Source organism: Alexandromys fortis, unplaced genomic scaffold (assembly GCF_014885135.2).
Source record: "Alexandromys fortis isolate MF-2015 unplaced genomic scaffold, M_Fortis_MF-2015_v1.1 scaffold_46, whole genome shotgun sequence".
Classification (NCBI taxonomy): Eukaryota; Metazoa; Chordata; class Mammalia; order Rodentia; family Cricetidae; genus Alexandromys; species Alexandromys fortis.
The window spans coordinates 3,573,038-3,586,824 of NW_026067919.1; the positions used below are offsets into that span (position 1 = coordinate 3,573,038).

General features: G+C 40.7%; 1 protein-coding gene across 3 annotated transcripts in view; it reads left to right on the forward strand.

The window, feature by feature from the left end:
- Znf385d (zinc finger protein 385D) overlaps nt 1–13,787 on the forward strand; it is a 716,416-nt gene that overhangs the window by 684,129 nt on the left and 18,500 nt on the right. For all 3 annotated transcript variants that reach the window (XM_050140572.1, XM_050140575.1, XM_050140573.1), the window contains one exon: nt 8,875–9,108. In XM_050140572.1, coding sequence (XP_049996529.1) covers nt 8,875–9,108 — 234 coding nt within the window. The remainder of the gene's footprint in view (nt 1–8,874; nt 9,109–13,787) is intronic.

The following is a 13,787-nucleotide window of genomic DNA, read 5'->3' on the forward strand; positions in this document are numbered from 1 at the left end:
TAACTCTAAGAAGCTGTAATTCTGATGTGATGAAGTCCTCCTACATGGCTTGTCTTTCTATTATCAACCCAGAGGATGCCAGAGAATTAAGAGAGGTAGGAAGGTTCACGAAGGCTTTTACCCTAGGCACTATTCCATCTGATTCCAAAGAAATGAGAGAGGAAAAATTATCTGTAATAAAGCAAATGTCATGGGGCATCCCTGGAATGAATAGAAACCCAGAGCAATGGAAAGTGCCAGGAATTGATGAGGGTGACCCCAGGTAAGAGCCTTAGTAATGGAAGATCCTGAGCCTGAACCATCCTATAACCATGCAAGGCTTCCAGGGGAAGGACTAGGACGCCAATTCACCCACATTTTGTCCTGTCTGCAAGATGTGCTGGGGTAAAGATGGCATAGAAATTGCAGAACTGACCAACCAGTGTCTGGCCCAGCTGGAGACTTATACCCTGAGAGGGAGATCCCTGCTGAAGGCCAGGGCCCAGAGCCTGGATACTCCAGAGACCTGGGATAGACCCAAACATGACAGGCAAAGAAAATAAACAACCAATGAAATGATTCCTAATTATATTCTTCAGTACTCGTAGCCTAGCCCAAGTGTCATCAGAGAGGCTGCATCCAGCAATTGATGGAAACAGATGCAGAGACCCCCAGCCAACCAAGAGTTAGAGCTCAGGGAAACCTGCCGAAGAAAGAGAGGAAGGATTGTAGAAGACAGAGGGGTCAAGGGCACCACAAGAAAACTCACAGAATCAAGTAACTTGGATTACAGGGGCTCACAGAGTCTGAACCAACATCTAGGAAAACTACATGGGACTGACCTATGCCCTCTGCATATATGCTAGCGTTGTGCAACTTGGTCTTTGTGTGGGGCTCCTAGCGGTGACAGCAGAGGCTGTCTCTGACTCTGTTGCTTGATTTTGCAACCCTTTCCTCCTACTAGATTGGATCATCTAACCTTAGTGGAGTAGGGGGTACCCTGTATCTGAGGAGAAGCAGAGGAGGAAGAGTGGATGGGATCGGTAGGGGAGAGAAGGGGGACACTTGGAAAAGCAAGGTAGGGGAAACTTTGATTAGGATATGAAAACAAGAATATGTTTTTAAAAAGGGAAAAAAGTTAAAAAGGAGTAAATGTCGTAATAGTTTCTAATAAGCATATCTGTCCTTGTATTCTGAAAGGAGCCTCAATAAAGCCCCACGACTGTACCTTAACTACGGTAACCATGAGCAGCTCTGCATACCAGAGTACCTTCCAACACTAACAGTGTGTGGCCCAGACCATACAGCCTGTGGCCAACTGAGAATTTTAACACATATGTTAATAGAGGCATTGCCATTTATGGTTTAGAATATTTACATGTAACTTACATTTGGGACTTTAGCCAAAACATCAGGCGAAGCTGTGCATACCCTTAACACTGCACAGTTGGCTTACTTCCCTCGTTTTCAACTTAGCTTCTTCCATTGACTTTTTGGCTGCTGTTGTGTGGAAGGGGACATTTCCCTAGACAGTGTAGTCTCCTTTTACTGGGTGAAATCCCAATTCAGATTAGTGTGATCCTGTGAAATGCCAAGGATATTTCATCCAGTGTGAAGATGCAAAATAGAGCTCAGCTGTGCTTGGTCAATGACTGGACTCTCCTAACTTCCCTGAGAGACACTGGGCAGGTTCTGATGGGACCTGTTTCTTTGAAGCTTGTGAGAGCTACAGACTCTCCCCTCTGCATGGTTCAAATCTCCTTCACTCTCTCTACTTCTCAGAAGCCCCACTATTAGCTGCCTGGCCCAAGCCCCTTTTATTCTATTATTTTGATTTGGCAACAGTGTCCCACTACCTTGTACAAGGTGACTTAAAAGTCATAATAACCTTGCTTCATTCTCCCTTGCCTGATTCTGTTTAGTGCATTTTATTTATTCCTTCAGAAATTCATACATGGTCACAATATATCTTGGTCATTCCTACTTCTGTCTTTTATTCTAATACCCGTGCCACATTTCCCTCTCAAATTCATGGGTGTTTTGTTTTGTCTTTAATAATCATTGGGTCCAATTAGTCTGCCCATGTACATATTACTGGAATATGGTCAACCTATTAGGGGACACACATATCAAAATATTGACTCTCCTTCCTCAGCAGCCATAGACTGCCAACAGCTCTTCAGTGGGGGTTTTTGTTCTAGTCATGAAACATCTTCTCTCTCTCTCTCTCTCTCTCTCTCTCTCTCTCTCTCTCTCTCTCTCCTCTCTCTCATTCTCTTTTTCTCTCTCACCCCTCTCTCACTTTGTTCCTTTCATTTCTTAGATAGTGTCCCATATATCTAACTAGGCAGCCTTAACACTTTCTAAATAAAAAGAATGATTTTGAACTTTCCCAGTATTGGTTATAGCTGTGTTCCATTGGGGGCCACTTTTAAGCAGTGCCAGGATGAACCTAGAGCTTTCTGCAACCTGTAATTCATTATGTCAGCATATTCAAGAGTTTCAGTATTTATCTGTCGGCAAGTCTGGGAACGAAATTCTCATGAGGAAGAAAGGAACAATACATGCAATTCAGATTCCTCTGTCCACAGGATAACGTAATGATGACCTGAGTGTCACAGCTTTGATCCCTGGTACCTCTAAGGAACCTGGTGGGACCCAGATATGTTTCCACACTTGGTTCTGGTTCTGAAGTTCTGACGTCCCCGGGGGAATACATCTGAATAGTTTGTCTGCTCTGCTTTGTTATACAGAATTCAAGTTGAGGGCAGTGCTTCGTAGATTAAAAAAAAAAAAAAATCCGTATTTAGGATGTTTTTTTTTATAGAAGACGGGACTGCAAATGAATCCTGACATAGATCCTTTCATTTTCAACTAAAGCCCACTCCACAAAGTATCAACAACCTGTTTGGATGGCAGAGCCAAACAGTGACAGTAGCACTAATGAATATTTGCTGTGGGGCCCTGGCAGAAAGAGAGCATAGCAATATAAGCTCATACCATTTTTCTTCTGCCTGAACCGCACCCATTACTTTCAGCTTCCTGTCACATATATTGTTACTAGAGACACTGGCTGAACAGTGCAAAGAAATTTGAACAGCCTTTGGGGAACACTGGGAAGAGTGAATCATTACCCCCGCATTCTCTGTATTTTGCGGTGGAAAGAAACCATGATTTCTTGACTGTGATTTAAAAATATATATATATTTTTGTATACCAAACACAGTTCCTCTCTCCTCAACACCCCCAAGCCATCCTGTCTTCCACTCCTCAGAAAGGGTAAAGCTTCCTATGGAGAGTCAACAATACTTGCCACATTCAGTTGAGGCAGGACCGAGACTCTTCCCACTGCATAAAAGCTGAGCAAGGCACCATAGGGAATGAGCCCCCCCAAATCAGCTCATGTACCAGGGATAAATCCTGGTCCCACTGATTGAGGTCCTCCAAACAGTCCAGGCTACACAGATGTCACCTACGTGCAGAGGGCCTAGTTTGGTCGCATGCAGGCTCCCTAGCTATAGATTCAGTAAACTGATTCTTACCTGTGTGATTTGACAGATTTAACTTTTCCTCTTTCTCTCTTTGTCTGAGTGCATTTGAGCAGTGCATAAAAGCACAATTAGACAGTCACGATTAACTTAGACTATGGGATTAACTTAGACTATGGCTACTTGCATTTTAAATCAAAGGTTTGAGATTTTATCTTTTAGATTTCAAGGTGAATCATGACTAACTCGAAATCTTTTGCAATACACAATTTTGTCAATAAAGAAATGAATGTCGGCTAAGTGCCACTGAAACAGTCTGAATTCAGACCAATGTGCTACCTGCTACTGATCTGTGAATTGGAATTTCCAACAGTTTTCAAGGCCCCAATTTCTTTGAGAAGCTGGGTACAAGAATGATATGCATCTTTTAGGCTTTTATGAGTTGGATTAGTTAGTCCCTACAAATGCATTGAAAAGTGCCTCACCGTGCTCAATCGTGTTCTTTCCTTCACTTCTTTCCATAAGTATTTATCAAGTGCCTGGGTTGTGCAAAATAACAGCACAGAAATGAACAGAGCAAGTGACAAGCTAGATTTGTGAGAGTTTAGTGTTTGAAGTTTTGAGTGTATCCCTTCCACCACTAAGCGCATGACCTATATCTAATGACCTTGCTACCCACAGTGTCTTAATGCTGAAATTAACTGCTTAATATGAAATGTTGATGAAATGGAGTTTAAAGACATGAGTCATTCCAGAGTACAATGGCAGGCTCAAATTTAGAAGTAGGCTATGAAATACCAAGTCTGAGTTTCCACTCGAGAGCACAGCTTGACCGCAGAAAATGTCCTGAAGTTAACTTATCTCCAGACTGAGAACTGGGTTCTATAGCTCTGGATGTGCCTCTGATTGTACTGCACTTTTGTTGGCAAGTCCTCTTCCTTGCATTTAATAGACTTGAATTTTAAATTTAGATTTAGAAATAGATGTTAGAAAATAGCACCAACCCTCCAGGCTCTTTACCAAATTCCCCTTATCAGTATTTCACAGTGCTGCTGTGATTTGTTCCTTAAAACTAATGAACTCACATTGATGAGCAATTTCCTAAAGCTTCTGTCTCATTCTGACTTATGAGGCATGGGGTGTCGGAGAGAGGTTGTTTGTTTGAATCACTACTGTATCTTGTCACTCAGTCATCATGTCTCCTTGAACATCCTGCACTGATACAATTTCTAAGACATCCTTTGCCATTACAACCTTGATAGTATAGAAGATCACTGATTAGGAAGTAAATGGGGTGCCTCGGACTTTCAGTTTATTTTCTGAGACTCAATGGAGACTGTGGATTTCAAGGATAAAGGACCTCAGGTGGATCTCACCATTTGGTGTGCTGGGGAACTGTTCTGCCTTGAATATTGTTCTCTCCGTTCTATTATGTGTGTGTGTGTGTGTGTGTGTGTGTGTGTGTGTGTGTTTGTGTGTCTCTGTCATTCTGCCCATTTGTCTGCCTGTCTTTTTTTCTGTCTGTGTGATGTCATGGCACACATATATAGGTCAGAAGACAACCAGAGAGATGTAGTTCTGTCCTTAAATTGTATGGGACACAGAGATTTAACATGGGTTCTAAGTCTTGGTGAGACATGCCTTTACTCACTGAGCTATCACTAGACCTGAACATTCTTTTAATGGGTAAATAAGAATTATGTATAATTGGTGATTTAATGTATCATGTTGTAAAAAAAACTTCTATGCTGATTTTATTACCAAATATAGACTAGTCAATTTTCTCTTAATGCAGTATAATTTTAGGTTAATTTATTGATTTGAGTAAATGTCACTTTACTGGAGAAAAACAAAGAGAAAACAAGTGTCTTTTTATAAATGAATAGGAGTCTTCCCTTATGAACCCAAGATCTACACATTAAATTTAAAATTAGAAAAATATAGTTTTGTGTCTTTATCAATTTTTGTAAGCTTAAAAAACAACAAACACATTCTCAACTATGTAGTCAAAATAGTTGGAAGTTAAGCATTTAGTGATGAATTCCCAGATACTGTTTCAAGTGAGGAGTCTCCATCAGGTGTGAAGGCTTTACTAAGTCCTAAGCACAGAGCCTGGCACTTGTCACCTTACAGTGTTTTTGGAATATGTAGTTGGAGGTTTCCATCCCACCTGGTCCTGCAACCAGTCAGTTCCAAAGAAACACACAGAGACTTATATTAATAATAAACTGTTTGGGTGATTACCTCAGGTTTATTACTGACTGGCTCTTATGACTTAAATTAACCCATAAGTCTTATGTATGTTTAACCACGTGGCTTGGTACCTTTTCTTAGTGCAGCATGTTCATCTTGCTTCCTCTGTGTCTAGGTGGTAATTACAGACTGAACCCTTCCTCTTCGCAGAATTCTCCTGCTCTGGTTGCCCTGCCTATACTTCCTGCCTGGCTATTGGCCAATTAGCATTTTAGTAAACCAATATGAGTGGCAAATCTTTGCAAGGTACAAGAACATTATTCCACAGCAGGGATAAATGAGCACTGCCCTCTAGATGCAGTAGAAAAGACTAGTACAGTTATTGGGGGGGGGGGGATTGGAAGAGCCATGACTGCATTTTTTAAATTACAAATGTGACTGTAAATAAGAACATTGTTTTAGGATTAATATGGTCTGTGTTATGTACCCTTTTTAGATCCATATATAAAAAGAAATATACTGGTCCATAGGAAGTGCTCTTAGAAGGAGGATATTACCAGGGAAATCTTTCCCATGGTCATTCCCTGAAATACATGTCTACACCAATGCATTCTGACTTCACTGTACTGACACAGTGGGTTTAAAGTATGGTAGTTACAATCCTCACTCCCCATAGAACTGAATGCAAAGGAAATTCAGTGATTGTAGCTCAGAACTGCTTGTGATCTTACCATGGACAATCACAGTCATGGCAAAGATTGCCATTAACGTCTCCCTCTTTTATTAAATTTCCAATTTATACATTTCATGAAGTATTTCACCCTGCTTCCCTCTGTCCTACTGTGAGGCCCTGTATCATTTCCTTAAATTCTGGAGATTTCTGATGTCTGTAGCTCAAGAAAAGGCAAAATGAAATGGTTTGAGAAGTACATAAAATTCATTTTATAATATAAACCCTTGGTAAACTCAATGCTGGTGATAATTTTAGAGACAAGTGTTTTAAATCGTTTTTGTTTGTTGGTAAACTGAACAGTTATAGACCTATCTGAAAGCTACTGGTTTTTTGCTACTTCTAGACTCTTAGAGACATTTTGGAGCTATTATCTGGTTTTCAATAATGGGAATTTATTGGGCTAGTGAAAGCTAATCAGAAGATGGACATCTTGGGACCGGAGAGATGTTCAGTGGGTCAGGGCAATTACTGCACAGGCAGAGAAATCAAACTTGGTTCCTCTCATTCAGGTCTGAAAGTTCAGAGCCACTTGCAATTCCAGCTCCAGGGAATCCAATCCATTAGTCTGGCCTCCACAAGTGTATGTATACATGTGGGGCACACACATAAATACACACACACACACAAACACAAACACACACACATACACCATGTATACACATAAATACAAATTAGAAGAAGAAAGAAAGAACGCCTACCTGTATTCAGAAGCAAAAGTTAGAAAGATTTAGTTTTTCTTTGCCCATGAGGTACTAATTCACAGATGACCCTTTAAAAATATGTAACTAATTGGGAAATAGTTTCCCTTCCACTGGAAGAGACTTATTGATAAATAAGTGATTAAAGGGTGTGAAAGTCAGTTGAAGGAAACTAGATCTAGTTGCATCTTTTTATAGAACAGCCCTAAGAAAAGCCCATTTTTCATCTTGTAACTGACAAACAGCCTTGGTCCATAGTCCTACACCTAAGTAAATACATCACAATATGAGCTACAGAGGGCTGATGTTCAGCCCAGTCTGTTAGGTGCCTGCTGTGCAAGCATGAGGACCTGAGTTTGACCCCCAGAACGTACATAAAATAGCTGAGAATGGTGCCACATATTTGTAGTTGCACTGGTGTAGAAGCAGAGATGAGCAGGTCACTGGGGTTCCTTGTCCAACTGGTCTTATTTACTTGAGAAGCTTCAGATCAGTGAAAACCTGTCTCCAAAAACAAGGGTGTTGGCACCTAAGGAACAACACCTGTCATCCTGGTGTATATGCAGGTTCACATCACACACACACACACACACAAACATGCACACACATCATATATATTTACCCATACCATACACCATTACAAACAGATCACTGTCCCTTATACCCACCGACAAATGCATTTTTCTTCAGACTTTTTATTATGGCATGAAACAGTGACCATGGCAGTCTATGACGACTTGTGGAAGAGCAAACTAAGAGCAGCTGGAGAGGTAGGCTGAGAGTATTAGGGAGGCTAAGCATCAGCTGAGAGGCAGAAAAAAATATGAGCTTAGGTAGTACCCAAGAACAGATTTTATTTGTTAACAATCATTGGGTATGATGAATGTTACTGATATGCTGATTGGCATACATTCAGGGAATTTAGTGTGTCTCTGAGGAAAGTTAGGGTGAGGTGGTTGCACTTCGAAGGTTGATCTCTCGAGATTTAGTATCAGAACTTGGAGTGAGAGGGTTGTTGGGTTACAATACATCAAGCATTTCATGGTCGTCAACTTCTTGAAATACTAACGTGGTATGACAAGCCTGGGATGCCTTGAGAGTAGTGTCTTTGATTGACTACACCTGCCATGAATTTCCTGCACACATGCTGAAACAGAGCAAGCCTTTAATAAATATTCAGACTAGAATTTCACTTATTTTTTATATCGGTGATTTTGGTACCGGGTACTGAGTTAGAATTCTTTATGAATACAGTCATGATTTCAATGAGTTGCTGAACTGAACACAACAATTGTGACACTAACATCCTGTAAACTTTTTCCTGAGTGTGTACCAAAGGATCTATACTATTATTGAAATAAAGAAATGCATGTATTAGGAAGATAGGAAGACAGGAACTAAGAAAAAGGAAAACAGTGAAGAGTATTCTTTCTGTATCTTTATCTTAAAAACTACTGGCATTGAAACGTGTATATAAAGAAGGATACTTACTATCACAGTTCCTCCAGGGAGGCAGTGTGTTCAGAGAAATTTGTGTTATGCCTATTCTGGAGCAAAAAGTTAGTTTCTAACTGTACTTGTGTATGTTTTGAGGCATCATCTAACATATTTTAATGTGTGAAATTAATTGTGGTCATTTGTGATGGATGTCAGGATGTCAAACCGTTCTGGCTACATACTGTTATCATTTTTAGTAGATTATTACATTAGTGATGTGTTTCTGAGTAGGGAGAGATGCTGCCATTATTTTCTAACTCTTTCTCCTGTTCTGTCTCGAATACAGACAGTACCACAGGGACGACAGTGATATCAACGACAAATGTGGAAATGCACAAGAACAACACCGTAACAACCAAGATCTCTAAACCGGAGAAAAGCCCCACAGCGGTGGCAGCCACTGGCAACAGCTCAAGTCCCTCCACAGAGACTGAGGAAGAAAAGGCAAAGAGGCTGCTTTACTGTTCGCTATGCAAGGTGGCTGTGAACTCTGCCTCGCAGCTGGAGGCTCACAACAGCGGTGAGATGCAGGCCTTTCCTTTTTATCTCAACTGCTCTGCAATTATCTTCCTCTGAACAGATTAGCTCATTTGCAGCAGGGGAACCAGCAGTAACAGAAAACTGTTACAATTATTACATGGAATCCACCAGCCAGTAAAACATAAAAACGACAGGCAAAATATCATTTACGTGGGGACAAGGGAAGGTTTCCATGGCTTGAGGTCAAGAGTGTGTGTGCTGTTGTGTGGGTGTAGGTGTGTGTGCGTGGGAAGCATCAAGAAATAAAGTAAAATGTCATTTCAGAATATGTTTAGTATTTATGTAATTTCTATCATTGTTTCTCTATTACTATACACTTGCTTCCATATGAAGCCTCTATTTCAGTGGTTCTTAATCTTCCTAATACGCTGACCCTTTACTACAGTTCCTCATATTGTGGTGACCCCCCAACCGCAAAATTATATTGTTGCTCCTTCATAACTGTAATTTTGCTATTGTTATGAATCACAATGTAAATATCGAATATGTGGGATCTTGGATATGTGTCTCTCAAATGGGGCAAAACCCACAGGTTGAGAACCTTTGCAACTCAACCCAGTTAGTGTTGCTGCTGCCCAGGTACATCTATTATCATGTTTTCTGCGGTTAATATCAATGCCTGAGCCAAATCAGTGTGATGTGTGCAAGTCTACTTCAGAGATTTTACTACGTAGACCAGGGAGACATTATTAATTTGACTGGGCACAGAGATGATCATGGGACAAACTGGCAGAACAATGATTCAAGCCTTTTTCTCTTACTTAAGCATTTTTAGTGAGTTATTTTTATTTTTTCCAACTTTTTAAATCAGAAAGAAGCAAACAGGATAAATAAAGAATCAGGATACAACTGGCCTTCAAGTTATGACTCCATCCAATTGCTCTCTTTTTGTTTGCATATGTGAGATATTTGCATACATGCTAACATATACATATGTGCATATGTGTGTGACCATATACGCATATGATTCTTTTTATTTGTGCATACATACTTAAACACATGAGCTTTTCTCTCAAACCTTAGGTGACTGCCAAGATCAACCTTACCTTAAAATTCTGGCTTACCCTAAAATGACAAGCCAGGTTCTGTCAATGAACATAGTAGATGGCATCATTGTTGTTCATGCCTTCGTTTCACGTTACTGATGGAAGTGTCACCTCTGAGAAGTGCCAGTGCTACGCAGGTGGCACTGAAGTTTAGACCCCATGCTCTGAGAAGTGATTGCAAATGGAGCGTGAGTCCCTCAGCTGCCGTCAGCAGAGTTCATGAGATAAATACACAGAAAAGCTTTCTGCCCCAAGTCAGCATCTACAACATGCAGGTCCACCTTGATGTGTAGACATCAAAGTTAGTGAACACCATCAGGACCCACTTGCTACTCAAACATGTGATCATTCAGTGCAATGAGAGTTAAAAATTCAAGCCAGCCATGCCTGTGTGGTTTGAAAGATTTGGGGACACATTGAATTTTTCTAAGAATTCTCTTATTTAGGGGCAAAGGAATCATGTTTCATTGAATCACACGAGGTTATTATTTTTATGTTCCAATTGTGTGGTCCTCATTTCCACTTTGTGTATCAAAATGTCTCAAGAAGCATTACATGTGTATTTATCCAGGCAACACCTAGGATTCCAAGATTTTAACTTGGGGCCTGGACAGGTGTCCTTTTGGGAAAAGACAGAGAAAGGACCCTTGGTGTCTTCTGCTGAGAAACTGGAGGATGGCTGGAAGAATTTCATTTGAGTTTTAGCAGGACTTGTTCCTCATGTCCCTGTATAGGACTGTTCTCTTGGGAAGAGCAGCCTGTGCTGACCACTGCAGCTACTCCTCTTCCTTTTATTTTCCTTACTGAATCAGAGAGATGTTTCTATTTAGAAAGTGCCACCAGATACTCCGGCTCGTTTAGATCTTGTTCTGCCCTTGGACTAGAAGTGGTGAAGGAAGAAGACAAAAATAGCCAGTGACTGTTGATTCCTCCCTAGCACACACTGTATTTGATCTCTGACTTGCTCTATTTTTGTTAACTACAACAGTGTCAAGAGGTCACAGACTCTTGACTTTAGCCTCTGTGCATCTAAGTCATATAGTGGTGTCCATATCCATTCTCCAGCTGCATGGTCACACATGAGCAGCTTCTGGGGTCTTTTGTGTGCAGTCTTCTATAGGGAAATCTAAGGGGTGGGTGTAATGAAGAAAGCCTCCATATGCAGCACACTTCTGCTGGAATGGATGTAGAGTTAAAGGAATCAGCACAGGATTGCTGCAGAGTATTTTAATTTGACTTCATAGAGTAGCAGGTCCTGAGGTAGAGATCTGAATGCAAACAGTTGAGAGCAGAAGGGTCAAAGGTAGGGGACTAGGAAAAAGAAAGGACAAAGGGAAAGCAGACAGCACAAGCTGCTTCATTTAGCTGTTTTGCAGTGAGGGCTGCTGGAGTCAGTAGGCAAAAACTGTTAAATATTTAAGGGCCCGAAAGCTGGGCAGAGATGGCTCAATCATTGACAGTGCTTCCTGCTCTGGCGTTGGAGTAGAATCTAGTGTGTAGTACAACAAATTTCAAGCTTCGGGGGATCCAATGGCCTCTTCTGGATTACTCACATGTACATACACGCATGTGCACCTGCACACACACAGCACACACACAGTAGAATAAAATAAATAGGGTTTTAGCTTTCCACTTATTTTTTGACAAAATAAAATATAGTAAAATAAAACAAAATCATTACAACAAGACCAGATAAGGCAACCAAACAGAAGAAAGAGAGCCTCATGAGCAGGCACAAGAATCAGAGACTGACTTCTTCACATGCTCAAGGAGTTCCATTAGAATTACTAAGCTGGAAGTTATAGGACATATACAGAGGACCTGCTACAGAGCCACCCAGGCATTGTGCTTGCTGCTTCAGTCTCTGCGAGTCTCATATGACTCCTGTTGAGTTGATTTGGAGGGCTTTGTTCTCCTAGTGTCCCCCATCCCCTCTGGTTCTTACCATCTTGCTGCCTCCTCTTCAGTGGGATTCCCCAAGCTCAGAAGGAAGGCATTTGATGGAGACATGCCATGTAAAGCTTTGTGTTTAAAGGATTCTCTCTCTGCATGTTGTCTGGCTATGGGTCTCTGTTCTCATCTTCTGCAAGACGGAGCTTCTTTGATGATAACTGAATAAGGCACTGATCTATAAGTACGGCAGAATACCACTTTTATTGATGCTTTTTTATTGATGTTTTTCTCCTATTTTTAGATCAGTAGTTTTTGGATTTACTCTAGGTCTCTGGGTTATCTCGTCTCAGGGTCTTAGTCAACTAAGTAGTGTCAAGTATGGGTTCCATCTTGTGGCCTGGACCCTAAGTCAAATTAGGTATTGGTGTGTTATTTCCACAATATTTATTTTATTATTGCCTTAGCATACATTGCTTGCAGGACAGATTGTAGGTCAAAGGCTTTGTGGTTGGGTTGGTATTTACTTTTCTCTTTTGGTAGCCTGGTGAAGGCCCCATGTAGGACAAGCTCAACTTTTCCATGTTTAATGAATTGTGTAGGTGCTGTGGTTGGCCATGTCACCCTGCTGTCAGTTTTCAGAAGAAATCGAATGTCTTGGCAACAGCTTGAGATTTTGGGGTACATCCATGGGACCACCTTGACTAAGAAATCAATTGAATAGAACCTAGTTTCGATATTAGATGCCTTGTTTGGTGATAGGAGATGGCCAGGTGGTATTCTGTATGTGGCACTATTAGAGACCTCATTAAGATTGCCATCATATATTTTAGGGTGTTTCCACTATACTAGGTTTCCACATCATCTCTCCTTAGTTTCATATGTCTCTTCCCACATTCTCTTTCTCAACTCTACTTTTCCTCACTTTACCACCTGATCCTCTAATTCCTGCCCTCAACCTTCCCCAGTCCACGCAAAAAATCTATTCTTTTTTATCCATTCGAGGGAGATCCATGTGTTCCTGACTTTTCTTCTATCTAAACTCTCTAGCCCTATGGGTTGTAGGTCTGTTATCAGAGTAAAACAGATCTTAAAATCAAATCTTAATTTGGTCAGGAACTACAAGCCAGTCAGATGTTTTGGCTTCAATTCCCAGTACTGAAAATAGAAGTCTTCATTTCATATGTCACCCTGTTCTCTTGGATTTCAAAGAACAAATGACAGAATTCAGAGCTGTACTGACTCTAATTCTGCTTTCTTGTCTTGTGGTGCCATTTCTTACTTATCATCTACTGTGTAATCTCTAAAAGGATGTAGTCATGAAGGGGTCATGAGCCATACCCCCACTATTTATAGCCTTTCAAAATGTTAGGAGTTTAGTGATGAAATAAAATCCTGAATTGCATGTCTAGAGCTCAGATTTATGCCTGCTCTAGGATAAACAGTGGCCATATTCTCCTTTTTCCATAGTAACCACATCGATTGATTAAAATATAGGCTAATAGGATTACACATAGTCTTTCACTGATGGCTTATAGTGCTAGGAAAATGAAGATTTCTAAGTTCATTTAGTCCATTTAATGGTGTAGCGTTTTTTTCCTGATTTTTTTTTGATGCACTTAGAGAAAGTCCTGTTCACCTTGGGTCTCTCTACTGTCCCTCTACCTAGCTGGAGAACAACACAAATCTTCTCATCTTACTCTGGAACTAGTTGTAGGTTTAA